General features: G+C 38.5%; 2 protein-coding genes and 1 non-coding gene across 10 annotated transcripts in view; 2 read left to right on the top strand and 1 right to left on the bottom strand.

The window, feature by feature from the left end:
- The window catches only part of ESR2 (estrogen receptor 2), a 169,049-nt gene extending 152,123 nt beyond the window's left edge, over positions 1-16,926 (top strand). The window contains exon 10 of the mRNA XM_052695590.1: positions 16,917-16,926. The gene's annotated coding sequence lies outside the window, so the exon portion shown is untranslated. The remainder of the gene's footprint in view (positions 1-16,916) is intronic.
- Positions 1-27,200, bottom strand: part of SYNE2 (spectrin repeat containing nuclear envelope protein 2) — a 172,416-nt gene that overhangs the window by 106,264 nt on the left and 38,952 nt on the right. For 7 of the 8 annotated variants that reach the window (XR_008209489.1, XR_008209488.1, XR_008209491.1 and 4 more), the window contains exons 16-41: positions 26,878-27,065; positions 26,558-26,722; positions 25,140-25,313; positions 23,213-23,371; positions 22,780-22,953; positions 21,732-21,866; positions 21,421-21,576; positions 20,047-20,258; positions 19,705-19,780; positions 18,470-18,588; positions 17,756-17,879; positions 16,752-16,909; positions 16,161-16,308; positions 14,142-14,740; positions 13,115-13,294; positions 12,424-12,574; positions 10,027-10,185; positions 9,186-9,347; positions 6,821-6,922; positions 5,404-5,604; positions 4,522-4,687; positions 3,816-3,928; positions 2,456-2,658; positions 1,969-2,088; positions 1,598-1,883; positions 618-787 (exon numbers count right to left, since the gene is read on the bottom strand). Coding sequence is in view for 1 of the 8 variants with exons in the window: in XM_052695581.1 (XP_052551541.1) it covers positions 618-787; positions 1,598-1,883; positions 1,969-2,088; positions 2,456-2,658; positions 3,816-3,928; positions 4,522-4,687; positions 5,404-5,604; positions 6,821-6,922; positions 9,186-9,347; positions 10,027-10,185; positions 12,424-12,574; positions 13,115-13,294; positions 14,142-14,740; positions 16,161-16,308; positions 16,752-16,909; positions 17,756-17,879; positions 18,470-18,588; positions 19,705-19,780; positions 20,047-20,258; positions 21,421-21,576; positions 21,732-21,866; positions 22,780-22,953; positions 23,213-23,371; positions 25,140-25,313; positions 26,558-26,722; positions 26,878-27,065 (4,600 nt within the window). In the remaining 7 variants the exon portion in view is untranslated. The remainder of the gene's footprint in view (positions 1-617; positions 788-1,597; positions 1,884-1,968; positions 2,089-2,455; positions 2,659-3,815; positions 3,929-4,521; positions 4,688-5,403; positions 5,605-6,820; positions 6,923-9,185; positions 9,348-10,026; positions 10,186-12,423; positions 12,575-13,114; positions 13,295-14,141; positions 14,741-16,160; positions 16,309-16,751; positions 16,910-17,755; positions 17,880-18,469; positions 18,589-19,704; positions 19,781-20,046; positions 20,259-21,420; positions 21,577-21,731; positions 21,867-22,779; positions 22,954-23,212; positions 23,372-25,139; positions 25,314-26,557; positions 26,723-26,877; positions 27,066-27,200) is intronic. The other variant, XR_008209492.1, reaches the window with a different exon arrangement.
- On the top strand, positions 2,715-2,797 carry TRNAL-CAG (transfer RNA leucine (anticodon CAG)). The gene has a single exon. It is a non-coding gene; the product is annotated as a tRNA-Leu (tRNA).

Here is a 27,200-nt window from a genome sequence, read left to right on the forward strand (position 1 = left end):
TTGTACTGAGTGTTTAATAACAGAAGGCAACTGAATACTCTGAAGAGTACTTGTTTCTTATAGTTCATTCCCTGGTAATTTTTAAAAGTATACAGTAGGGCTGCACTAGCTCCATTTATCTCAACAGCAAATTTCCCAGTGATTTTACTGAACTGCTCTAACATTCAAGGACATTACAGCAGACAAACACCTTGAAATTGTCTTCAACTGCAAAATCACAACTTCAGTTTGTTTTCACCACACACTTGGAACCATGTGACATGTTTAAAGGATCTATTTGGTTATCAGGCACACTCAGCTCCCTTTGCTGACTTCTTATGAACAGGCTTTGGCAGAAAATAACTTGCAGCAAGAACAGCTGCCACAGCCAAGAAAGTGTCTCAGCCAACCAGAATAATCCAGACGTTAAAATCCTACTTTAAAAATTCCAGCCTGCTGGATCTACATCGATCTCTCTCTTTGAATCAGGTATGCACAAAAGTAGATCACAGCTCTGCAGAGGAGGATGCCTGGGGCACTAAGCCAAGCTCACAACATAGGGAAGGGCCACCACAGGTCTAAATCAGTGCATCCTCCTCACTACAAGAACAAGATCCATATTACAATTGGCAAATTACCTTCTGTATGCAGTGGCTAACTGACAGGTCTTTTCCCACTGGTTCTGGAGGTCAGAAAGAGTCTGCTGAATCTCTGGCTCCTTAATTTTGTCATTTCTTATTAACATTTCTCCTACAGGCACTATGTTCTGTATTTTGGCATCTCCTGCATCTTTGAGAGCCATGATTTCCTGTATTAAACGAGAAGCAGTACAAATACAACAATCTTGGGTTACAGAATAAAAGGTATTACCAACAAAGTCTTTTACTCTTGATTTCAAGAAAAAAGAATTCGCCTTCTAATATATCACATAACAAATACATTAACAGACATGATCTAAATTAGAAAGCTTGGGATATGATAGCTCAGATTTATTAGTAATTCTCTACATGACAAAATTTAACCACTACTGGTCTGACGCAGTAAAAGAACCCAAATCTCAGGGAGATACATTTATCACAATACTATCCCTTCCACAGTAAGAAAAATGTAAATACAAACAGCCTCTTTTCTGGCTATTCTGTTAGGAGCCTCTTAGGTTCTCAGAAAGAAGACAACAGAGAGGACATGGGGGCCTAAGAGAATCACTCAGTGAAAGAACAGAGCAGCCCAACCCAACAACACTGTAGCACACCCAAGAATCTACACATTTTGCAGAGGCTCTCTGGATGCCCCAGCCACATTACTGACCTCCCTCTCCATCTCTGGAGTAGTTTATGATGGAAAGGTGGAAGGCCACCAGCACACCTCCCTAGCTATGAATTCAGTCTTACTCCATCTAGAGGTGTAGCAGCAAATCTCCTCTAACGTGCTTTATGAACTATGCAAAAACTGAAAAGGAGCAAAACAAGAAGAAAACACTCCCACAAACTCACACCCCAAGCAAGTCACAAAACACAAGCAATCAGCAGTGGTAGCATATTTTATAATGTATTGACTCATCAAGCATTTGCTTTATAGTAAGTACAAGCTGTGTAGTGCAATGGGAATAACACGATACCTTTATCTGATTAATCCTTCTGTCTGGTGGCAACTCACTTTCCTGTGAGCTCAGATTATTAATAGCCTTCTCAAGTTTTCTGATCCAACTAGACATATCCTGGGCAAGTTCTTTGAAATGTTCATCCACTGCAAGTCCCTGAGTATTTCCTGCCATCTCACTTACATTTGTCGTCAGCGTTTGATATCTACTAACGAGATCACTGGTTTCTGAAATGATTTCATCTTCTGTCAGCCCAGTCTCCCTCAAGGAATTTGCTAGCTGAGCCAAGGAATCAAATGGTTCTCTGAAAGTACAAGAAATGAATAAACATCTATTTCTCATAAAACACAGGGCAATCTTCTTTAGGTAGAGCTCAAAGACAACAATACCTCTGCATTAATAATGTTTTATACAGGTTTTCAAGTTTTGTCTTATCTTTTTTGATCTCATGCAGTTTTTCTTCTTGAGTGGTGAGCCATTTTTCTAAGACAGTGCTGCTTTCTTGAAGGCTAAAGAGAGAAGAAATATGAGTGCAGGTCAAAATAAGAGGCGTTACACAAGTAAAACCTGCTGACAATGCTGTCTTCCTGAGAAGCACAAACACCAAGCACCTGATCCAGCTTAAATCTTAGCTTATGGATAGTTTTAAGTACCCTGGTTCATGTCACTGAAACATGCAAGCACGTGCTCCCATGAAATACATCACTGTATGCTCCTATGTGACACTGATTCTACTATGTAGAGAAACATCACAAGAGGAATATAACAAAGCACTCAGTAAAATTTCGTTAAATCGTCACTCACTATGGCTGTTTAATAATTAATCCTTTTCTATCACTTGCGATTACAATGTCAGAATTGACACTGATTCCATACCTATTGAGCTGCTGGAGACAAGTACCAAGTTCCTTTTCCCGTTTCTGACACTTAGATATCAGCCTTTGTAGCTCTGCTTCTTGATCTCTCACACGGCTGCTAAGTTGGTTAATGCTTGCTTTGGGCAAGTAATGCTTCACTTTATTCAGCAGAGTCTTAACCTCTTGGATATCTCCATCTTTGCCTTCAGAAGTGAAGAAGTGCTGAATGAAAGCACAAATGTGTTGGTGAAAGTTGCTATTGCACAACAGCTCACACAGTCAGGATGGCCGAGCGGTCTAAGGCGCTGCGTTCAGGTCGCAGTCTCCCCTGGAGGCGTGGGTTCGAATCCCACTTCTGACAAGTTGCTACTTTTTTTTTCATGATGGTGAGGCGAGGCACTGTTACGGGTTACCCAGATAAGTTGTTGATGCCCCATCCCACCCCAAGGTGCTCAAAACACAGGTTGGACGGGGCTCCAGCCAACCTGACCTAGTGAAAGATATCCCTGCCCATGGTGGGAGCCTTGACCTGACCTAGATGGTCTTCAACAGTGCCTTTCTGACCCAAACCATTCAGTGGTTCAAGGATATTTAAGCTTCAAGAGTACTTTGACCCCAGTTATCACCAACATGCCCTACATTCCTCTATCTGACAATGACTGTCTGTTATTCATACAGTTTTCTGATTATTTTACTTTCAGTTGGAGGAAATAAAGATGACAACTTGGATTTCATTCATAGTGGCAAAACAACAGTCAGAAATAGGCAAAAGTAGCATTCAAATCTAGCACTGACATCACTATGTCTTCTTTTGTTAAGCTGTGATTGCCCATGGTGCATTTTTGTCTCTTTTCTATTGCTCCTGTCTGATCTAGAGCAAAAATTCATAACAAAGTGAATTCAAGTTTCCCACATTATAACCCAGTACAGGTCAGAATTTCATTTTAACCTCTACAGAATCATAGATTCATCAAGGTTGGAAAAGACCTCTAAGATCATCTAGTTCAACTGTCAGCCAATCCCTGACCATGCCCACTAAGCCATTCCCTGTCATATCCCATGACACATTTGACTTTCTGCATCTTTGCACACTGAATCGTGCACTTAGGGTCCATTGACTTACATTAAGTAATGTCCTGTCTCTTACATGACCAACTCTGAGTTGAATTTGAACTATATTATTCAATTTTAACTCAGATTTACTTTCCACTTATTGTCCCAATACTTCATGTTGCATTAAATGCTCTTTGGGCCTGAAGTTACAAATCACATTATGTGAATTCCCAATTATGTGAACTCCTCAGAATAATCTCCTGTGTAAGAAAGTCAAAGTTCAAGGTGAACCAGCAATAGAAATTAAGAGTATTTTAAGACTTTACCTTTAGTTTCTGCAGTTTTTCTTCCAGCATCTGTTTTGTTTCTGAGGGGTCAAAGCAGTCCTTCAAAGACAGCTGAGTGCTGCTGAACCAATCATTAAAATTCTTGCACTGACCTGAAAAAAGACATTCCAATTTCCTTCATTAATTGTACTCTGAAAAAAAAAAAAATCCAAATCCCTATTTAACATGAACATTTCAAGACAATTAATAATAGCGTTTATCAGTGCTGCTGTCAGAGGCTGTTTTTCACTACACACAATGTGAAAGAAAATGCTTTAGTTAATAATTCTTTTTACTCAACATTTATTGACAATAAACATAGCTATATACTGGGGAAAGGATGGTCCACCAGTCACAGCAGTTTCAGTAAATAAGACCTGGAATAGCACATTATGAATTGTTCTCTTTTCTACACAAACAAATATTACTCATCTGACAATTAGATTACTTTTGTATCTAAATTAAAAATAATTGGAAAAAGTGAATATGTTTTATTTTTTTATACATTTTTAATGAAATGTTTTGACATTTGTTCCTGAATTTTGTTGGAAACAGAAGCCATTTTTGTCCAAATCCTTATCTTGGTACTTTGGCAATAAATTTGTTTTTGACAATGAACCAAAATCAATTAATTTTGCAACAAAACTGATCCAGTGGATACCTACAAACTGAGAAAGCTACCTAAATGTGAAACGTGTTCACTTACGATTCAAAACACCAATGAAGTGGTCCTGAAACACGTGTTTTTTCTTATTAAACAAATCGGTGACACATTTAAGCTGCTTATTTAATTCATCCACATCGGGACAATCCGTCTCTTCTTGGAGTAACGTCACGTGATGTTTTTGTTGCAGAATTTTCTGATGTATCTCCTAATGTTAAAAAAGAGCAGATGTTTACTGTACAGCTGCCTTATTACCAATCACAGATTTTTACAACATGGTTTATTCCTGCTTGTACGTCAAAATAATTTCTTAATGTGCACTGACAGTAAGAAAGCATTCAGTAGGTAGAAATAAGAACTGAACTCTGCTTGAGTCGTGTGTTTACATCTCTATGCATAGATAATCACACTGCTGTGTGTATTTTTCATCACACAGACATGTGAGAGGCATCATAAGACAGTATGTTCCAGAGCACATAATAGCTAGAACCAATAATGCCTTAGCTGCCATATGCACTATTCCATTCCTAAACGTTTTAGGCTGCCTATAAAGTCCCTGCACACAGAAAGATGACTTCAGGATAACCAGGAGATTAATTATTGGAATAAAGAACTAAATAATTAATTTCCTTATTCCAATACCTGTGAAGACACAACCCAGTACTGCCACGTCTGCTTCAACATACCTTGGCAATACACTGCTGGAATTTTTACCACTAACCATTTTCAGTAGCTGCAAGGGTTAACTAACTACATCTGATAACGTCCAGTGAAAATGGGTTTTTATGTCATGTTTCCATCATCTTTAGGAAGTATTCCAGTGAAGTTCTTCTCTTGAGTTACTTTACCAACTTACCATAGGTACACAGAAACAATTAACAAAATTGTAAAAGATGTGTAAAAGATTAATTGGTGGCACACTACCTCCAATTTAGTAAAGATCTCTAAGGTGTCAGAAGGAGATAAAGCTTTTAAAAGCGATTCAGTCATTCCAATCTGTGTCTTGGCCAGATCAAGATCTCCTTTTAGCTCTGCTGTATTCACACTGAGTTCACTGGTACGCCGCTTCGTTGTCAAAAGGCCTTTTATTAACTCCATTTTTTGCACAATAGATGATCTGATAACCTTCACATCAGAAATAAAAAAAAAAATGTCAGAAGTTAGAGTAGATTGATTTCCTATCATGCTGCAGAACTGCACAATAGACATAGAAAGCAATTACATGAGCTGCAGTCCAGACACTTTAACCACAGTTTGTTCCCTCCCACCCCACAAATGGAACAATAATACAATAAGGAGGAATGATCTCTGTTTATCTTCATTAGTGATGCATGTACTGATTTGCCACCAAATTTATTTGTTGGTGTACTCCAGCGTTGACCCTCAGCTGAATAAAAGCCTTACACGCCTTTCAGCTGCCAGGGTAAAGAGAACCCCAGATCCCTTGTGCAACTCGTCTTCCTGCAGAAATCCCAGTGGGGATTTCCCACGCTGACTCTAAAAACAGGCAAGGAGAGCAGAGGTGGGGAAGTCTGGCCCAAGGCTAACAACTAAGGGGAACAACCCTTCCCTTAAAGCTTCTGCAGATTGGCATGAGACACCAACTGAATGGAATCACAGCTACATCATAGCCCCCGTCCCAGGGGGCCGAGCACGTCTGGTGCTCTTGAGGAATATACTGCAGGCAGTTGCTACTCCAGTCCTAAGCATTTCTGATCACTTTACTCAATGAAACTCCTCTGACTTCACTGTCTGTTGAGGATAAATGCACAAATAGCCAAACTAAGTCAAGCTCAACACACATCTGACAGGGAACAGAAGCCTAGGGAATCTTGGTCCCAAACAGGGGAGAAGGACTTATTCTTTGATGCATGATGTTAACACAAAAGGACAAATGTTTCCTTGTGAAATCCCAAAGGAAAAAATAACATAACAAACACCCTTAGTAAAAACCTACACACACACATAAAGGTACAGTTTAAAATAGACCAGCAACATGCTGTGTTGATGGGATCCACAGAGGGATAACAAAGTCCCTCTGTGCCATGCTCTTTGTCAACAGGAAAAAACGACATGCTGGCATTTTTAGGCAGGACTGCAGAACAGTTGGATCAGGTCTGAGCCCACAAAAGGCACATGACAGAAGCTTTTGTGTTTACAATGGCAGGTTTGGTTCTGACAGCTTGAGACAACAAATGAAGTGTTAGTGCTAACAGTCAACAAAACATCCACAGTTTTCTTTGGGCAAGTCAAACCGAGAAATCACTGCGGCAAAAGTGATGCTAGAAGCAGGTCTTGTAATCATGAATACCAGCACACCAGCTGTAAAACATTTTCCTACCTGGAGCTCCAGTGGAGGTTCATTGCTATTTAGAAGTTCTTCTATCTCAGCCACTGTGTTGTCAAATTTCTGGAGTTTCTGCTCCTGGACACATAAGCATGCCTAATGGTGGAAAAAACACTTCTATAACTCTCTTTCACTCCAATTTAGTTTTCATGTTTCTGTTAGTAAAATATATTTCTCATTTTCTGATTCCTTGTTTTGGCATATACAGCTCCACTGGTCCAACAGCTGCTTACTCAAAGATTTTCACTTTAGAAATTTAGGTTGACACTTTTTGGTTCTGGGGTCAGAGATATTCCGGGTTTCTCAGGCAAAAGTAGCTGTCAGTGCAAATCTAGCATAAATTTAACAATCTTAACTATTTTACTTCTATATTAACCAAGCAGAGTTGTGAGAAAATAATTTTTGTGAGTTTGTTTCATATGTTTGTTCTAAGCATTTCTTAATGCTTTTCTTAATGCTTACCAAAAGGGTAATACATCTTGAAATCTTCTCATAGACTTAAGTCAAGAATTGATCCCCTGATTATGCATTTTGGTAGGGATGAGATAAAATAAAACATATCCTGCATACGCTTTTTTATTATAAATCTCCATGTATATAAAAAGATCTCTACTTGTTAGAATGGATTCTGAAACCATCCAATAATGTGGAAGTAAAGTATCAGCTTCAAATTATGAAACATTACATGTCAAAAGTAGTCACACTGCCCCTGATTCCAAGATCCCAAATTCCCTCAAGACAAAATTTTCTATTGCAATCTCTACACAAGGAATCTGCAAGACCCATCCAGTCCCTGCAGCCCTTAGAAGCACTTCCACTTCCATCATGCCTACAGGGGAAAGGACTTCTCTGACATTACACATACTGAAACTATTTTTAAATAGTCAAAAAATTCGTTACTCAGTACTTTTGGATAGGTTTCAGGAAAGCACATACACCTGTGCTCTGCTGAGTGGTCACAAAGGACCCTGGGTTTCAATCCTGTGTAACATTGCAGCATTGGGCTTCTAATTCCAATTAATATGTTTCAAAATGTATATACATACATATATATAAATAAATAAACAAACCTGGCTCCTTTTGGAAACTTTAGAATTTACAAAACTACAAATGCACGGAATTTGCCTTTCTCTCCTGCTATTCCACTCGTACAGCAGTTCATGGGAAAGAGTTTCTCTCCCCCCTCCCCTTTCCCCCCTTTTCTTTTGAGAATTATCTTGTGCAGGAGCAGTGGAGGAACCTCAGCCACCTCCAGTACAGCCAGCCCTTCCTGTGCACCAGCAGGAAGGCACATCGGAGGCACGGTCACATCACTGTGGGCTTCAACAGTTTCCAGGTAACAAAATAGCTTTTAAGATGCAGTTGCCAGATGGTGTATTTTTAGTGTAGCCCTCAGGGACCTGAACTGCCCCAGGTTAACTCCAACAACACGGTGGAAAAACAATAACAGAACATCCACCTGTGCACAGCAAGCATACTACTGTTTCACTGGGAAGATGCACATAACAAGAACACCTTGGCTTTTTATTGCTCTGCAAGTTAAAACAAATGAGCAGCACTAAGAATGATAGCAACAGTTCTGCAGTAAGCACAATAAAAAAACAGGGCATTTGTAGCATATAAACACTGAGAATCAGCTGCCTGCATATTTTCAAACTAGCAAATATGGGACTTAGTTATGTTTCAAGCCCACTCAAGCAGGAAATTACTCCTATATAGTAGAGAATGGCTGTAGCTACAAAAGAGCAGCACAGTTGGTCAATTATGACTGTAAGGACAGAAGTCAAAATACTCATCCCCCATATATGAGGCTCTTTAATGACAGAGAGCTGGTACATGTGTTTCTAAATCCAACTGCACCCCTATTCCTAGAGGTAATGCTGGAACCTGTGTTAAAGGGGCAAGAGCAGGCCTTGTCCAGGCTCTACTGATGGATGCCTGCCCATGGAGATTCTTAGTAACCACACACACTCTTTTCTCTCTTCTCTAGGTACAAGGAAGTTTGTGCACCATTGTACTTAGTCCATAAAATTCCAGACTTCACTGTTATGTTCACACAGTACAAAGGGATGAGGGGACTTCTGTAGTGTAATAAAGCATTTATAGTGCTGCATTAATTCTAATGATTTAACATATCCACTAAGCTTATACAGACATCTACACATATATATTAGTTTCCAAGACCTGCATCTCCTATATATTATGCACTGTCTTCGATGAAAGTGTACAGGGAGATAAAACTGCAAGTATCAGGACTTCCACTGCTTTTGCAGAGCTCATACCTCTTTGAGATCTGCATTTTTATAGTCAGAAGTCCACATCACTACAACATGAATTCAAAGAATTTCATTCAAATTACCTTCAGTTGTGTAAGGTCCTCATCGGTCAGACAGCGGCCTTCCGTGTTCTTAAGTTCTGCATTTGCCCATGCATCAATTGTGCCAGATAAACCAAGAAGTTTGTCCCACAAAGCCTGAGCTCTTCCCAAATTATCACAATAGTTTTCAGTTTTTTCATTGATCTACCAGGAGATTTATACACGAAAAACACACACAGATACACAAAACATTGAGTTATAATCCAAAAAAAAAGGCAGCGTAATAAAATCTGAGCAAAATAATCTGAGCACCTACATAAACAATATGTGCAGCAAGGGAAAAAAATCTCATGTGTCTTCACAGCAAACCAGTCATGGAGAAGATATTTAAATCCCTGCTACACATGTCGCTAAACACACCAATCAAAACGCCAGCTTGCCAGTTTTAAGGCAGGTTTAGGAAGGAGCCTTGCTCATTAATGTTTATCTACTCTCAGTAAATGCCATCTAATCTCAGTATTGATGCACTGCTTAGACCGACTATGGCAAACATTTCTCCCCAACAGCACCAGCTTTGTAATTCTCCCGACTGACTCCAAAGTCTAAATGCACTGAAGTTGTTACAGAAGCTTACAGATTCGTGCTGAAAGCACAAATATTGCCTTTCTGCACTTCCCACAACCATTTGCTGTTAAGATTGCCATGATATAAACTATCAAAATCATTACACCAATGGACACTCTGTAAACTTTGCTCTGGATTTCCCTCTTAAGAATCTTTGCCATATTGCACTTAATTTATTCCAAATATTACACATGAGTCAGAATCAATTACTGTAATGCACAGCGGATAAGACCACCCCGATAATTTACTTTTTACATACATCCAGCCATCTGTCCACAATGATGTTAGCCTCATTCTCAAACGGAGGCTCCTCAAAGCTTCTCATTTTATTGAGCTGGAATTGAAGGTTTTTGCAGATCTGATTTATTTTGTCTACATCTTCAGCGCGATCATTAAATTCCTCTTTTGCCTCTTCAATCTGTGAAAGAGACCAAGAGCATATTTGCAAGCATGTTTGCTTAAAACAGTTTATTCAGCAAAACATTTTAAGTGATGTGCTGTTACTTTCAGGCTAGAGAAATAACAGCATTACATGAAATAACCTATTTTACAGAATATAATGAGACTAGCAATGTATTCTCTGCCACTGCATCCCTGCCACGCTGATAAGAACATTTTCCTCTTCATTCTGTCACTGCTGGCAGAATAGCTGAGTGAGAACTATGGATAGTATACTTCTTACCGTGAGATCTAAAAACACAGCTTGATTTAAAAGTAACAGTCACAAGATCCAAGCAGACTGTATATCCAAATACAGCATCTCCGTTACAAAAATAAGCAAGTACAATGTAATAATTATCTTACATCCTCATAACCTGGCACTGGGATCCCCAGGTTCTGAACTATTTTTATAAAAGCTTAGATTCCACTTCAGAATGGTCAAATATGCCACTGCCAGAAATAAAATCGTTCATTTTTTCTATTTTCTACTTGAACACGAGACAGCTTCTTTGTGCTTGACTGTAGCGTCAGTGTTTACAAACAACACGGAAACCTATTGGAAAAGAAACACTGACCTCTAGCGTTAGGCTACTGCAAACTGTAATTCGCAGAAATGAGAAGCATCTCATCAGACAGAGCCTGCCAACCAGAGACAAGGGGAGGGATGGCAGAGCAGCACAACTCTCAGCAAGGCAGATGATCTCCACTGTTACCGTTATACTTAATTACAAATAAGCGATGAATACTCAAGGACATGTCAGTACTATGCAGCAGCTCTTGCAAACTTGCATTCTGAGAGTGGCAGCTGCAAAACAGGCAGAGGAGTACGAGCTGTAATCTAAGCAAAGGGGCTCCAGAAGATTAGGGGCCGGGGCATGCAAGCAAGCTCCTCTGCAGTGGAAGCTCAAGCAACATGAGGTGCCAGAGGTCTTGCTGGTGAAATCAGAAAAGATCCTGCTCGAGCTGAAGGGCAGATGATGCACACGAGCACCCACCATGAGGGAAGAAAATGTTTGTGCTCCTTCTTAAATTTAACCATCCCAGGCACTGGCTGAGAGCAAATGTTCCTGAACTATGGTTGGTCTCCCACCACAAAGCCAAAAATGGCATCTAAACAGCTTGTCATGTAACCCAGCCAGGAAAGGTGAAACCTGTTCACCAAAAAGGTCACAATGGAAATGCTGCTTGCTGTTCCACAATCCATTAGCTATGGATGCCTATATCCAGTACTTGCATTCATTTACACAAAAATAATGTAGCTAGAAGTCAAGCTTTTATCTGAACCACAACACAGTTTGGTCAGCAAAATCAGTATGACATCAGAGATTAATGTTGAAAACACAGCTCAATAAAATACTGAATTGTCAGGCCAGCCAAAACTGGTCTGGTTCCCAGAAGTCTGAATCCCAGTGCAGTTTCATGTTGGCAACCCCAAGCAGGCTCTGCACAAGTTGATAATGATTACAGCAAGGTACACAAGTACCAGTCTTGGAAGCAGAATAAATCTGTCATGGTCCAGTCCTTCAGCAGTTGTGTCACGCTGACACAGCCTTACAGCTCCTGTTCTTCAGCTTCTTTCTCAGGGTTAGCTGAAAATCTCCATATAGCACTGTGCAGTGCAGACAAACCCTGCAGCCCTGTCTATGACCTGAGCAGGGAGAGGATGCAGATCCTCATTCTTGGTTATACGTTACAACAACAGCAGATAAACAAGCAGCCCACAAGGAGTTACCTTAGATATTATTTTTGCTTGAGGCGTTTACAATGCTTTAAACCATCTCTTCAGCAGTGAATAGATTTTGTTACTTCTGTACATTTGCAAACTACCTACCAGAAGGTTTTTAACTTGATAGAAAATATAAAAATGTTCTGAAGAGTATGGGTGAAATAAGTCTTGCTGCTTTCGAGACGTGGGTTTTGTTGGTTTTTTTTTTGGCAGAACAAGATTTCACCTTGTTTTGGTGTTGGATCAAAACCGTTTTTTCCATTTTAGATCAAAATCCCCTTTAACAAGAACATGATTTACTAAGTAAAGCCGGTCATCAATTTAAATCACAGTATAGTCCTTAAAAGTACTTTGGAAGCCAAAGTGAAAGCAAGGACTTAACACTTACCCTGAAGTCCAGGTATGCAACCCTATACAATGGAATGCTCCCACACTCCCAGGAAAGTTTATTTAATTTAAGTGACTTTTCATGAAGTTCCTTTCACTCACCTTTGCTATCAGTCTGTTCAAATTGTCCTTCCCCATGTACGAATTTTGCTGTGAAAGCACAATCTCCTGTTTATGGATGATGCTGGTTAGACTGCTTTTGCAGCTTTGATACTGCTTCAGGAGCTCCAGAGCCCTCGCACACTGCTCCTGGCTATTGAAAAAAAGAGATCAACTATTTACTGACTATGCATAAAAGGAGCAGCCTAAGCCTCCTACCTGCTTCTTTCTCCTACATAGTATGTATAGGGAGTCCAGACTCTCCTCTGCTTATCAAACAAATTTCCTTAGTTCCTTAGTTTTTTTCTGGCTCTAAGACAGGTGTTCTCTTTGATTTGGTTCAGACTGACTTCTTTTTGAATGCACTGGCATGAAAACCACAGCAAACATAAAAGACACCAACAGGCAGACTTTTCTTTTTGATACCTATGAAGTTCAACATATCACTACATAATGCTTACACGACAGGATTGTGATTCCTTAAAAAGAAATAATATTAATGAGCTTTGGCTGCAAATTTATATGTATCATTCTTGGCATTACGACATTCTACAGCATTGTAGTAGTAACATTTCCTACTGCATCAGAATTTCACTTACTTTGAAGCATGTTTTTAAGACTTTTTTGCTGATGCATTTCATAAGCAAACTTCTCACTTGTAAAACACTATTTAAAACACAACTTTTTTTCTTACCATTCAGCAAGCAAGAGTTTTGTATCCTCCCACGATCTCTCTGTAACTCTACATTGCTCATTTGATTCTTCTGCTTTTTCCTCTTTCATCTGCAGGAGCTTATTAGCAATTTCTCGCATAGATTTCATTTCAACAGCAGAACAATCTAATTCCTTTTCCAATTCCACTAATGACTTTATCCTTTATTAGGAAAAAAAAAATAATGAAATACAGGCTTATATGAAAGCAAGTCTTGATTTTTTTTCTATAAATGTAATTACCAAAGCCCTCCAGAATTTCATCCTGAGCTGAGCACAGTTACTATATTAAATGACATCATAAAAAGTGTGATTTCATTTTCAGATCATGAAATTCGACAGTCTGCCAGAGGAGTTATACTGATCTAGGAGCCGTTTGAGAAAGCAACCCCAAATTTTTTAGGGCCAGTGAGTTTTGTATGAACACAGTCAATTATTTTGTATGAAAATGTGAAGTGCACTCCGGCTGCCTTTAAATAAGGTCTAAGAAAGGAAGTTATGGCATAGTGTGGGATTTCACAACCATAAACTCCCCTCCCTATTTCCCCACACTAAGACTGTAGTGAACTGTTTACTCATCATTTGGAAGGCTGCAGAGATCTCCTCTGAAACACCATCTGAGATGCAGGAAACGTGAGTGACTTACTCAAGGCATGGTAAAATAACACACTTACTCAGAGGTTTAGATAACATGCTGGTGCTCAGAGAGAAGAGCTATCTCCCTGTTTATGTTATTGAAAACTACAATTGTAACAATCAGCCTCCTCCTATTTCCTCTTCATCAATAGTACTTCAAAGAAGCACATATATGGTGTTTAAAACAAAATAAATGGAAAAAGCTTCCTTTTTTTAGATTCTAAATCAGAGAATAAACCACAATTCACAATCTTTCAGTGCTATGAAGAGGCTTTCAGACACAGTCAGATTTCAGTGTTCTACTGCAAAGAGTCCATAGAACCTCTGAGTCCACTGAAATTACTTAATTACAAGAGCTTCAAAAAACAATTCACCTCTGTTGAATAGCTGGAACTGTTGGATCCTTCAAACCTATTTTGTTAATTCTATCACGTAGATCCTGAATGTTTTTAAGGAGCTCCTCATTTCTGGTGGAAAAAACCTTGTATAAATCATTTCCCTCCATAAGCATCTGTTCACTTGAGTGATCACCAGTCACATTTAGCTCTTCAGATAAAGTTTGAACAAGCTTTTCACAGCTAGTATTTCTCCCAGACTCAGCATCTTCCAAGCAGATATCAACTGTTTTCAAGCGTTCATCCAAACACTGAGCCTCTTTTGCCATATGAGAAAGTTCTTGTGCAGCCTCTCTCCATGTTTTTCCTTGTGTTTCAGGTTGGCCTAAGGGATCTATGAGATGTTTGACAGAAGACTTAATTTTCCTCAACGAGGCCATAAAAGCTTCCAGATCTTTAAGAACTGTCTCTCGGATTTGCATTTTTCGGCTCATTTTCTCAAGCTGGTTTTGATAATAAAACATAATTTTACTTGCAGCTTGCAGATCTATTGGATTAAATTCATCTCTTGCTGAACTATCTAGGTGTTCCAATTGTTTGCACACTTCAATCTGATTTAATATGGATCTCTGTAGCTCCTGCAGTAGAGAAAGACATCAACAGTGTTAGTCAGCGAAAGAAAGTCTGTATCCTGTATTCAAGCTGAACCAATGAAAAACAAATTCTACTGATCCAAATATAACATATGTATAAATATTGTTAAAAGTGTGAAGGAGAACAGCTTTTGGATTTTGGTGTTTGGAATTTCCATTACAATTTATTACTGTGGAAGATCTAGCTACGGAAATAATATCAAATTTGACTGATTTGATAAATCTGTATCACTGTGCCTATATGTTCAGTTCACCGTTTGCTAAGAGATGACATCATGTTAGAAATATAAACCTAAGTCTGTATAAAGCAATCTGAAGTCATTAATGCAGAAAGACTTTGTCACAGCAATACAGTAGATATGCTAAATAAAGTGGTTAAGAAAGAAAAGTTGTTACTCTGGATCTTGGTGAAGGATGGGTTAAAAGAGAAAAATCAAATAAAATGGTATTCCACAGACAGAATTTGTTCAGCATTATGAGAAAAGCCCAATCACCTTGCCAGCAACCAGATGACTAAGACAGAAAGCTGATGAGAGTGCTGGGACTTCGGAGTACAGGCGAGCACACAGATGACTGCTATTGCTGCCACCTTTTATGCTTGCTTTTTCTGTTTTCAGAGGAGATTCACATACATCTAAAATCTCCTTGTGAAGCCTGCTCATTACCTAGTTAAAGGATTATGCAGCCCTCAGATGAACAGCAGTACAGCAGTGTTGTGAAACCCCAAAAGCACAAAGCTAGGAAAAAATGCAGGATCCTTCCAACCAGGAGTCATCTCAGACAAAGCGTGCACATGAACTCTGCCCCAGAGCCTGAGAGACTGAAACTCTACTCAGCTTGAGAGCCAAGGGCAGACAAATGCAAACTTTCAGTACTGCGTAGCAGCCTATGTGTTCAGAAGGAACAACATATCAGGAACAAAACAACATCCAGCTCACCCAGAAGACAGAGCAGAGTCTAGGAACAAGATACTGAAAGCAGCTAAAAAGCCCAACCCTGCAGCACACTCAGATCCCTCAGCAGATGTGATTGAGGCAGCTTACTTTAGCTCATTAATTAACACCACATTACTTACATCACTCCACAAAGTGACATACAGCCAAATGGGGATAGTGTAAAACTGTAGCAAAGGGAAGTCCTGACCAAACATTAAATATTCATTTAATGCTATGCCTTTTACAGCAGAGTCCGTTAAGGGTGCCTGTCTGGCTCTCCAGGAGCAATAGCATTTGAAGTAAATGAATTAAAATGTGTTCAGACACAAATCAGATCAAAAGTTTTGGGAAGTATTGTGAATGGTGCAAAAGTCCTAAGTGAGGAACCCTACGCAGTCCTCTAGTTCCTAGAGATATTAAGAATTGTCCTGGTTGGGATGCTGTCTCTGAATATCAGCCTTTTCCCTTACCTTTAGTTCTCTGTAAGCAAGATCACTGTTCACCAGATTAAACTGCTGGATTCCCTTTTTGTTCAGCCGTTGATCTAACTCACATAGAAGAATGGACTCATTTTCTATTGGTAAAACAATTTCCAAGGCAGTCCTTAAAGAATTAGTTCTATAAGAAAGGTAAAAAAAACACAAATTGGGAAAGTAGCAGGACAAGACACCTGACGTTTTACAGCATAAAAAGCGACAGAGATATTGTGATTGACTGCATGACTGATCCAATTCTGTTTCTTCCTGAGGTCAAACAAGTTTTTCCATTGATAAATATGAGAAGCAGAGTGAACCACAGCTCATTTAACTGAAGGTAGCAAGAAATAAAAATGAGGTCAAGGATACTGCAGAACTGTTACACTCTGAGCTTCCTGAAGAGATTCACGCTATCTGCCATGCATAACTAAGAAAAAGATATGTCTAATGCAGTTAAAACAAAAGGCAGTTAACACTGTTCAATACACAAACACTTCCTATAACACACAGCTATTCACTTTGAAACACCCATTTTACTTACAATGAACAATTCCTTTGCTAATATCATGAAACATTATTTTATACCTGGTACTTATAATATCCTGAAGTTCTTTCCATTCTCCTTCTAGTTTGCCTCTTGTCTCAGAAATAGCAGCTTGCTTCACTTCATCCACAAGGTTTTCTAAGCTAGATGAGATGTTTCCCAATTGTGCCCAACCAGAATTGATATCATTCTCTACCATCTAAAAGATATGCAGGGTTAATTGATTTAATATTCTGTGCAACAGAGTGGCCAGTTCAATAAATGACAGTCACAAGAGCTCCTATGGAAAAAGCTGAAAACATCATCTTTAAGGGTTTGGTTTTTTTTTTCAAAAACTCAATTTTCAGATGCATGTGAATCTCTGTCAGCTTTTTAGAATGAAATTTTCTGTGTCAGATACATGCCTGCACTACGGTTTAGAAATGTTTGATAAGTCTGGTTCAATCGTTTTTGAACAAGAATGAATAGAAAATATCTCATTTTAACTGTTTTTGAAAGAACAAAATTCAAACTTCGAACTGAACCAAGTTCTAACACACTAGGCAGCTTCTGTGTTCATTCCAATGGAAGAGCTGAAAAATTACAATAATAAAATCTCTAACACCAATAATGTGCCTTGTAACACCACCTTAAGTTTCTCACAAACATACTGAAGTTCTAAGTCCTGGAAGAGTTTCATTCTTCACATCCACCACTGATATTTGATGGTTTACCTTTGAAGACTCCTCCAGCCTGGCCATGGTCCATCACTTACCATTCCTGCTATCTATCTAGCTATCTGTTTTTTGCAGTTGTTCTTTCCATTAGATCTTGCAAATTACAAACTGATAGCCACCAATTTCTTCTTTTAGCAATACTGGCAAAACTCCACTGCTAAATAGGAATTTGGCTGTGCTAAACGTTAAACCCTCAATTTCTCTCTGTTTTCAATAAACCTGCTTGTAAGGATGCTCTGTATCCCTTGACAGCACCTATAATGCATAGAAGGTAAGGGCTCTACATGTATGGCATCAAGTATGTTTTTAAAAGATGAAGTCTGTCTTACCTGTAATTCAAGCAATTTATTTTGAAGGCATGAAGTGCCTTTTATTTCATCAGTAAAGCCAGATGCTACTTTATCTCTGCTTACTTGTAAAAGTTCCTCCAGGTTCCTTCTTTGTGTGTTATAGCTAAAGAAAGATACAATCACTTTCAGTGTGAGTATTACTTCTAGCTTAATGGAACACAGCAGAAGTTGGATGCTGTCAACCAAGACTGCCATATAAAATAAACAGTTTGTTGCAAATGCACATTTTTACCTAGGTTGCAAATGAATGGGCATAAATGAACAATATGTACAGTGGCTGGGACATTGTTTGCATGGATAATTTTCATGTGCACATGCCTTCTGGCGTTCTTTGAATTCAGTTTTATAAACATAACAATGTGAAGTATTTTAAAAACTTGTCACTTCCTTAATGTTGTTGTATTTGGTGTTACTGGTAAGGTGGATGCAGATTTCTCTGTTCCAAGGAAAGAGCAGAAGAAAAATTGCAATAGCTTTAAGTGTTCTTCCTATAATATGCTGATATTTGTGTCACTTAGATACTACAGCACTTCCTTATTCAATGCAAGGAAATGTTAAGTAAGCACAAGTAGAGCAAGAACAGAATTCTTCATATTAAAAGTGCATCCAATGTTTCATTAAGTGTATTAACTTATGAATATCTAGCACTGTATCATCTCTTAATATACATGCATTTTAACTTATAAATATTACCTCTCTAATAAAGCTGGTGTGGGCGAATCACTGCCTTCCTCAAACATCTTCTCACAGCTTTCTCCATTGTGATGCTTCATATCTGTTTCCAAAGCCGTATTTTCAGAGGGTCTTGATGTCTAAGTCAAAAACAAAAAAGATAACAATGACTTCTGCATCACACTGCCAAAACAGAGAGAGGATCAGCAGATGTCTGTAATCTCCTGAAAGAAGCAATGCTTCATGTGTGCCAAAGGAGATGAGAGATACCATTCATGAACACAAGGTGTGCTTCATCTCAACAATGAGCCAAAAAAGTAGATTTTAGAAGACTTGCAGCCAGATCATACATTCTTTCCACACTAATGCTGGCCCTCTGCATGTGCAACAGCCCCAACATAACCCTGGCAATCACCATTTGTGTGAATTTTTGCTGCAGAAACCAAAAGGCACTGCCTTCTGCACCTTTTTTTTAGGCTGCTTATACCAGATCACTGTGCACATCTCTTGCTCTTGATTCCAGGATATGCTCTCCTGAGTTTAATGTCTGCTGACACCTGTTACACACTTCATACTTCAAATATCCACGATGGAGCAGAATTTATCGTTGTTATCAGGAACAATATAAATAGTTTTCCAAGAGACCTTCCTTGATAACAGACACTTCCTCTGCATCTGCCAACTTAATGTAAATGCAATGGAACCCTTCCAACAGTCTGGATGCTGTCTGATGAGCTATCTACAGCCTCACTGCCATGAATGCTTATCCTAAATGAGACATCTTCTGTGATGTCCACATCATAAACAGTAATGTCTTCTCTCTGAATTTTTTTTTCTAAGAAATTACATGGATTCTGTTTTTCCCCCTATTTTTCTAAAGAAAATGCCTCCAACTCTTCACTAATTTTCCTCTCTGTGTCCTTAGAAATTTGTTCAAATTACTGGGCCACTGTGTGGGATTTACGCTTCAACACAGCTTCACATATGGCTCTTCCAGCTGAAAAGCAAGCTTTAGCAAAATATAACACAAGATTGAAGGTTCACATATTTTCAGGATGCTTAGGGCTGTTCCCTGTATGTTACTTTTGAACATGTACTCTTCCTGGGTTCCCAAGTAAAACGGGCTTTTGTTCTGCCACAAGAGTCCTGAAATCTGCCACAGTAAGAATAGCAACAGAAGCAGTCAGTTTTTCTTTTTGTCAGTGATCTCCACTAGACTGAGCACTGTCTCTTAACAGTAAGTATTGACTTCTTACCTCCTGTACTGAAAGGAAATCAATTTGTTGGGTAGAACTGGGCTTTTCTCCATTCTCAGAAGCAACAATGGAGCTCCTATGGTTTAAAAGAAATTTCAGCTTAAGAACAAAATACGAAATAAAGAGGTGAAAAAAGAAATCCAGGCTCATGATTAAAACCTAACAGTGCAGCTGTGTGGAAAGGTAATCAAATGCTGCTAGACTATGAAATTCAGTATTAAATGTTTAAAAAGTGAAGTTGCCCTTAATAATGTACTTGGGAGTACATTCACCATATCACAACATCTGCCCACATGTCTGATTTTTACAAGGCCACAACACATCATGCATTCAGTCACCCACTCTTTTTTGGATGGCTGTCTTCTTCCAGCATGAGACAGCAAGGCTGTGTAAGTATCTGCCACGGTTTGGTGAAGCTTTTCTAGCTTTTGTTCAGAGTCTGCAGCAAATGTTTGTAGGTCTGGGACAGTTTCTTCTGCTAGTTTTCCCAATATTTTAAGATCCTCTAGTGACTTGCTAAGTTCTTTCAGGCTGCCTTCATGTGAAAAAAAGGCCTAAACAATGGAAAATAATACATTAATCTCCTATTAAATCATAAGGATAGGCAACTCTAATTATTCTTATACATTTTTCTGTTTCCATTGTCTTCTCAGATGAATGGATTTAAAGTATAAGCTGTCAAACCATGAGAGAAACATTTATCTGCCTTGATATTTTTCTCAAATAAAGCCAGGAAAGAAACTGGAATTTCTGAGAATGTGTTCCCCAGCTGCATTTCCAAGTCTGTACTCACACTTGATTTTGAAATTACTTCTGTAACTACAACTTTCGCTACTTTTGATCCCAAGTCATCTGCACACAGACATTTCAAATACTGACTACAGAAAAAAAAAAAGAATTGGAAAACGTATTTTAAATACCCCCAATCAATGACTTTACTTTTGATGCTGAAATTAAGATACATTAAAATCTAACAAAAATATGAGCAGAAGGAATGCACCTAAGAATGTTTCTTTCTCTTTTCAGTTGGGTATTTACTATTGGGTTAGAATAAACTCATTAAAAGCAAACACAAAAACTGTGCTTACTTCAGCAAAGGCCAGAATTTCAACAGAGAGCATTTTATTACCTTTCTAAGTGGTAAACTGGCCACATCAAAGCATATCAAAGAGGATGAACAAAAATGCTAGCAGCAATGAAGCGTAACAGCCATCGCCTACGGAGTACGCAAGATTCACGATGCCCCAGCAAATGAAAAATTAAAGCCTTACATCTAACTCTGATTAATTTATATGCTCCACAAAGTGGGTCTACTGCACTGTGAGAAAATACTCTCAGTTGAAGAAGCATCAATCTTATTCAACAAAACAATTGTAACAAATCACAAACACAAAATCACTTCTTATTTTCACACTTCGCACAAATAAATCTGTTTTATGCCTCAAGACTGTCCTAAAAAAAAAAAAGAAAGAATAAAAGAAAAGAAAAAGATAGCATCTATGCAAAAAGGAGGCAAATAAAGAGGCTATTGTCTGCAGTCAGAAAGTCAATGAAATAATTTGACATAATTTTGGAGGCCTCTGTTCTCTGTTTACATAACACAAGGGCTCTATTTCACAAACACAAGCTACTACATCCACTAAAGGAAGCAGGAGCAGGAAGGACAATGCATTCAGAAAGAGAAATAACTGAGCAGAAAAGGAAAGGGTCACGTACCTCATGTTCCTTGATGAGCCCTTTGGTTTTATTCATATTCAGGAGTTTCTTTTCTTTCCCTAATTGCTTATTGATTTTTTTTAAAGTTGTGTTAAATTTCTTTTTTTCCCTTTCTAATAGGAGCTGGATGCAGGATATAATTTCATTATGAACGGCCTGCAAAATTCAGAACACGTTATCTCTGTGAGATGGAGAGACAGCATTACAAAGCAAATTAAAGTCTCAGAAAACAATGTGACAAAAAAAATGGTTTCCAAGATGCCAAGCATAATGACAACAGACAGTGGAGTCTCCTTCCAGTATTATCTCACCTCCCATCTTTTACGAATATCTTCACTCTTTTCTTCTACTACCAGCTTTTCCTGATCAGATGAAATATTTTTCAGTTGTTCAACTGCTTTAAAAAAATTGTCAAGAACTTTATTGTCCAGAGCATTAAAAGCTTCCTGCAAAACAAAGCAGCATTACAAAAGATAAACAGAACTGAATGTAGCTTATCAACCTAATAAAATGTCATCAGTAGCCTATAAAGGATACATATAAAATACACATACATGGCAAGTACGGGCTGGGATGGCCCTTGCATGACTGAAAACAAGGGCATTATCCACTCTTGCATATTTGCAGAAAAGCTGCAGACGCTGTCAAAATATGTTTTATAGACAAAAGCAAATATTGTTCCTTTAATACCCATTCTAGGGGAAAATGTGGTACCAAAGAGAAAAAAAGACTAAAGTTCCTCAACTCTGTTCATTACCAGAGAACACACACAGCCATGTCCCATGTCTCCCAGAAAGCATGTGAAAGGTCTGCACTGATGCAAGGGGACCCCGTGAGCTCTGTGCAGCTGCCAGCATAGGGCAGCCCAGAACTCACTGTGCAACATGAGGCAACACAGATATTGGGTGTGTTTCCATGTTTCATACCTCACTAAGGACCCCTTTCACAGATCTGAATTTTGACATCTGACACTTTCTATACCATTTAGCCACTGGAAAAAGAAGTGGAGATTCTGCATGTATAATCATACCTTAATAACTTGTCCAAGAATTCAGGCATATGTTTCAAGGTGGAAATCTTAATTATTAATCAGGAAAAAAATTGTGATAGCTCAGGACAGGGATCTGAGAATGATGGAATAATTTAAGACAGGGCAGTAAAAAAACTGGTATTCAGATTCGTATTTCCTCATTCAAATTGTCTGCCTGTCAATATATACTAACAAAACTAAACTAAAAATTTAGTTTATAGTCAGCAGGAAAAAAAAAAAGATTAAAGACTACCCCCAAAATTCAGCTTTTTAGACATTAAATGACACTAAGAAATAATCCACTCAGCTGGCTCAGAAAACGAACCTACCTCATATCTTGAAATATGCACTTCATGACTTAATTTTTGACTAACAAGTTCCACAGCTTTTGAAATGGAAACCTCAATATCCTTCTGAGATTCTTCAAAATTAAATAAAGCTTCCTTTTGTGAGGGTTTCTTCTCAGATTTGGGCAGGATGTTGTTCATGTCACTCATGACAGCCTTGAAAGAAAGAGACCTTTCAGAACATGTGCAAGTTGCATTAATTATGTAATGTGATTGCTTCATAACATCACTCAAGTTTTTCAAGTTGAGATACTGATCTTAGAAATGTTCTAATTTCTGTCCCTGGCAAGAGTCCAGGACATAGATTCCAACAGTATAACCTTTTTTTGTTTTACATGAATGAAAAGGAATCTTCCTAATCACATAATGCTAAAAATTGTGGGTATAAAGCATAATAACAATAAAAAAGGAGTACCTCTATTCTGTCTCTGGCTTCTTTAATTCGTGCTGGCAACCCAGCGGTGTGACAATGTTGTTGGGACACCTCACTTGAAGCATTCTTCATCAGAGATTGCAATATCTCTTCTACTGCCATAACTTGCTCTTGGCACGAAATTCCCCTTGCAGCCAAGCTCTGGTTGAATGAAAAGCATTAGAAGTCTTCACAGTATTTACGCCTTTTTGTTTAGAGAAACTGAATGAAAAAGCCAGCATTAATCATGCATGGCCAATATTTGCTCAAGAGCAAAAATCATATATTCCAATACTAGCCAGTGTATTTTGCTACAAAGTCTCTGTGTAGAGAGAGTCTGCTGCCATCCACAGGGGATTCTGTTTGCTGACACATTCTTTCAAGAAAATGTGATATCATCAGTACTTTGCCTCAGACTCAATCAGAAGTAGTTTTTTAAACACAGTCTCTCATCTGAACAGCCTTCCAAAAGCACAAACCACACATTTGGATATGCATAACCTGATCGTGAAGTCATCCAAAAGTAAGCACATAATCAAGACTCAGACTTTCTTGTAGTAATGAGTGCCAAAAGGCAGGAAGCAGTTGGGTATTTTGCATGCAAAAAGTAGTGTGCCATATTAAAATATTTATCACGAAATATCCATATTATAATTGTTTTGATCTATGAATATTCAACACATTTTCCTTTTTGAAGTTGTCAATTAGCATTCTTTTAATGATAATCAGTGCTTTAGGGGGTCCCTGACCTATTGTGCTGAGGGCAATTAGTGACCAGATCTCTTCATAGATATAAAGGCACAATATCATTCATATTTTTGGAAGCTGTCAGGCTGTCTTTACTTAATTCATCATTTTTAACAAACTGGTGCTGTACTGCAAAATGAGGATTAGTTTATAAATATATGCCCAAAAAGATGAATATATTCATTTCATAGCCTCACACTTCCTAATTCCATAAACTAACAAGAAGGCACAAACTCAAAGTAAACTACAGCAGTTACTGTACATGGATTTAATTACTGAAGAACATCTGTATTTAATCTTAGCACATGGACAGAAGAAATTCAATGAACCTGTGGCCACCTTCCTTCCACTAGACTATACACAATTCTGTGTTGCAGAAATAGGGAAAAAGGAATAAATGACAGTGCTTCTGCTTCTCTAGTGCAAAGCCCAGTGTCTTTGTTCAGTCTCATCTTCACTGGCAGGACAAGAAAGAAAATAAGACATTGCTTATTTGCTTATTTAAATAAGACAAGCTTATTTGCTTAAGCGAAGCTGCAGAGTTGGACATATGTATTTCCAGCCTACCCTTTGCTAGGGAGGAACAGTAATCTCTGGCTGAGCAACAGTGGATGCAACAGACAGAAATGGAAGTAACAAAAAAATTCAGCAGTGCTCACTGTGGATATTTAGAACAACAGCTGTAAACTGAGATACGCAGATTACCCAAGATGCTGTTGCAGATACCTCAGGTATTCCAGTTTTTGACAGGAATGCATTGAATACAGCCAAACTGTCCCAAGCAAGGATGCATGATAGAAACCACTGTAAATTCAAATCTCAGCACCTTCCAAAATTTTAATCTGCTGCAAATGCTGTGCTGCACATGACTAATTAATATCACTAGAGAGCAAGCTACCAATCAGTAGCAACAACAGCACTTCCTTGTCAATTATCACCTGAACATGCGTATACCAGAAGACTCATTTGTAGCTAGCTCATCTAGGACAGATTCTGGGAAATAATACCAAACTACTACCATTGGTTGACTTTCTACCACCTCGTGTGACAGCATAAAATCTGCATTTTTTCTCCATTGATGAAGGTGCTTTTTACCCAAGTCATAAATCCACTCTGAAAGATGAAAATCTGATGAACAAGTATTTTAAGCTGTATGTATGTATGAATGTATTCCCATTTTCACCTGCAAATATTCCTCTATCTGAGGTTCCACAGGTGTCTTGTGACCAATCTCACTGAGCAGGCATTCAGTCTCTGTGGCCCAGCTCTCTACACCTCCAAGAAGCTCTTCAATTTTCTCCATGCCTCCTGGAAGCTCCCTGGCCTTTTCAGCAGCATCTGTGTTCTCTTCACCAAGCTATGAACAAAGAGTAGGGTAAGACATTCACACTCATCATCAGTCCACAGGGATCTATCCACTACTCCCCTGTAACATACAGTTATCAAATTTACTTTCCTGCTTTTGCACTCAACAAGCAATGAAGGACAAATAAACACTGGTAAATAAATTACCCAAGGCTTGATTTTTCAAACCTGGGAGCAGGCAGGGCAACACAACCTGTGCCCATATGGATTTCCCCTTCCCTATAAGAAAGCAGCCACAGCCACATTACAGTGGAGAAGAACTCCTGTGATACAGCGTTTCCCAAGTTATGCCAGGGAATTGTCAAAGGGAACGATAGCTGGTGTTGGCCAAATGGTGGCAATGGTTGAATGGTACTGATAGTCAGGCCACATTTCAAGCATTTGCCCATGCACTATGTTGACCTACACATGTTTACATAATGTCCACTGCAATACCAGAAAAATAATCCCTTCTGTCCTTAAGCACTTACAAGACTGTCTATTTCTGCTTCCTGAATTACTTCCTAAAAACATCTCTTGAAATGTTAATAATGGCTTTTACATGCAACTCCAGATTTCCTCACTCTTGCAAATATGCCTCTTACCAACATTCTCATTAAGCTCATCTCCCACAGAAATACTGTATTTCTTTGCCATCATTTAACATCAGAGTATTTTAATAAATGTCATTGAAAGGCTCAACTTAGAAAATTAAGAGCTTTAACAGTCCCAGATGGAGTGATAATGCTGCTACTGTGAAATCATTCTAGAAAAAGTGATATGCATAACATCAAGCAGATTGTATAGGAATTTACTGCCACCTAAAAACCTGTCAAGTGAGCTGGTATAAAGTTGAATAACCTAGAAATATCCATGCAGCTATAATTACCTTTTTCTAGATGAAGAAGGGATTACACAATTTAGCAAAGGTTCACAAGCTCTTAATAAATGAAATACCTCTATCTCTATAACTAAACGAAAAGCTTTAACCTGCAATCAGTTATCCCCTTTAAAGTGGTTCTAAAATTTTGATTTTAAAAATTGGTATTATCTAGATTGTTACAAAGAGCATTTAAGTGTGTTGCAAAGACTTACGAATGGGATACCTCTGTGTATTCTCTGTTCCTCTTGTTTTAAAACTGGAAATACTCAGCTGACTGAAAAATTTATTAAGCTCTTACTAACAAGCTGATAAGTTTAGAAAAGATGATTTTGCAGGCTGCTTGTCAAAAGGGAATTCTGAAACGGTTATCTTACAAAGCGTGTCTTCTTGATGAATTTAGCCCATTTCCTATTCAGTTTTTTCAGCTCTTTGGCAATATTCGACCCAACTTGCTCTTTGCTGACTTCAATGAGATAGTTTCCAGCTTCATTTAATGAACCATGCACTGAATTCCAGTTTGCCAGCACTTCCACAGGGACCTAGAGAGAAGCATTGAAATAATTTCAAGCAGAGCCCTGCCACAAGTTGATTTCCAAAATGAGGAACAGAAAAGCAAGTACAACCACTGTCATGTAAAATGTTTTCCCTCCAGGAGTCTCTGTCCATCGTGAGTAAAACAAATCCAACTACATACCTCTACTGGATACTCATTTTGTTTTTCTTCCAGCCATGTCTTTAGTAAGCAGAGGTTTTCTGTGTAACTACTCCAGGAAGACAGGACTTTCTGTAGTGTAGTGTTTACATTGGAAATATAGTCTTTGCACATAGAAATCTTTGACTCCACTGTCTTAAAAAGTTTGCTAATTTCTTGAGGATCTCCAGCTAGGATATCAAAAAGAAAGTAATGTTACACATTTGGAAACAGAGAGATTTATTCAATAGAATTAGTACTTAACCGAAAAACCTAAGTGGGGATTAAAACTAGAGACAGCATATCAGTTCAAAACAGAGGTTTTC

Source organism: Tympanuchus pallidicinctus, unplaced genomic scaffold (assembly GCF_026119805.1).
Source record: "Tympanuchus pallidicinctus isolate F22 unplaced genomic scaffold, pur_lepc_1.0 scaffold3, whole genome shotgun sequence".
Lineage (NCBI taxonomy): Eukaryota > Metazoa > Chordata > Aves > Galliformes > Phasianidae > Tympanuchus > Tympanuchus pallidicinctus.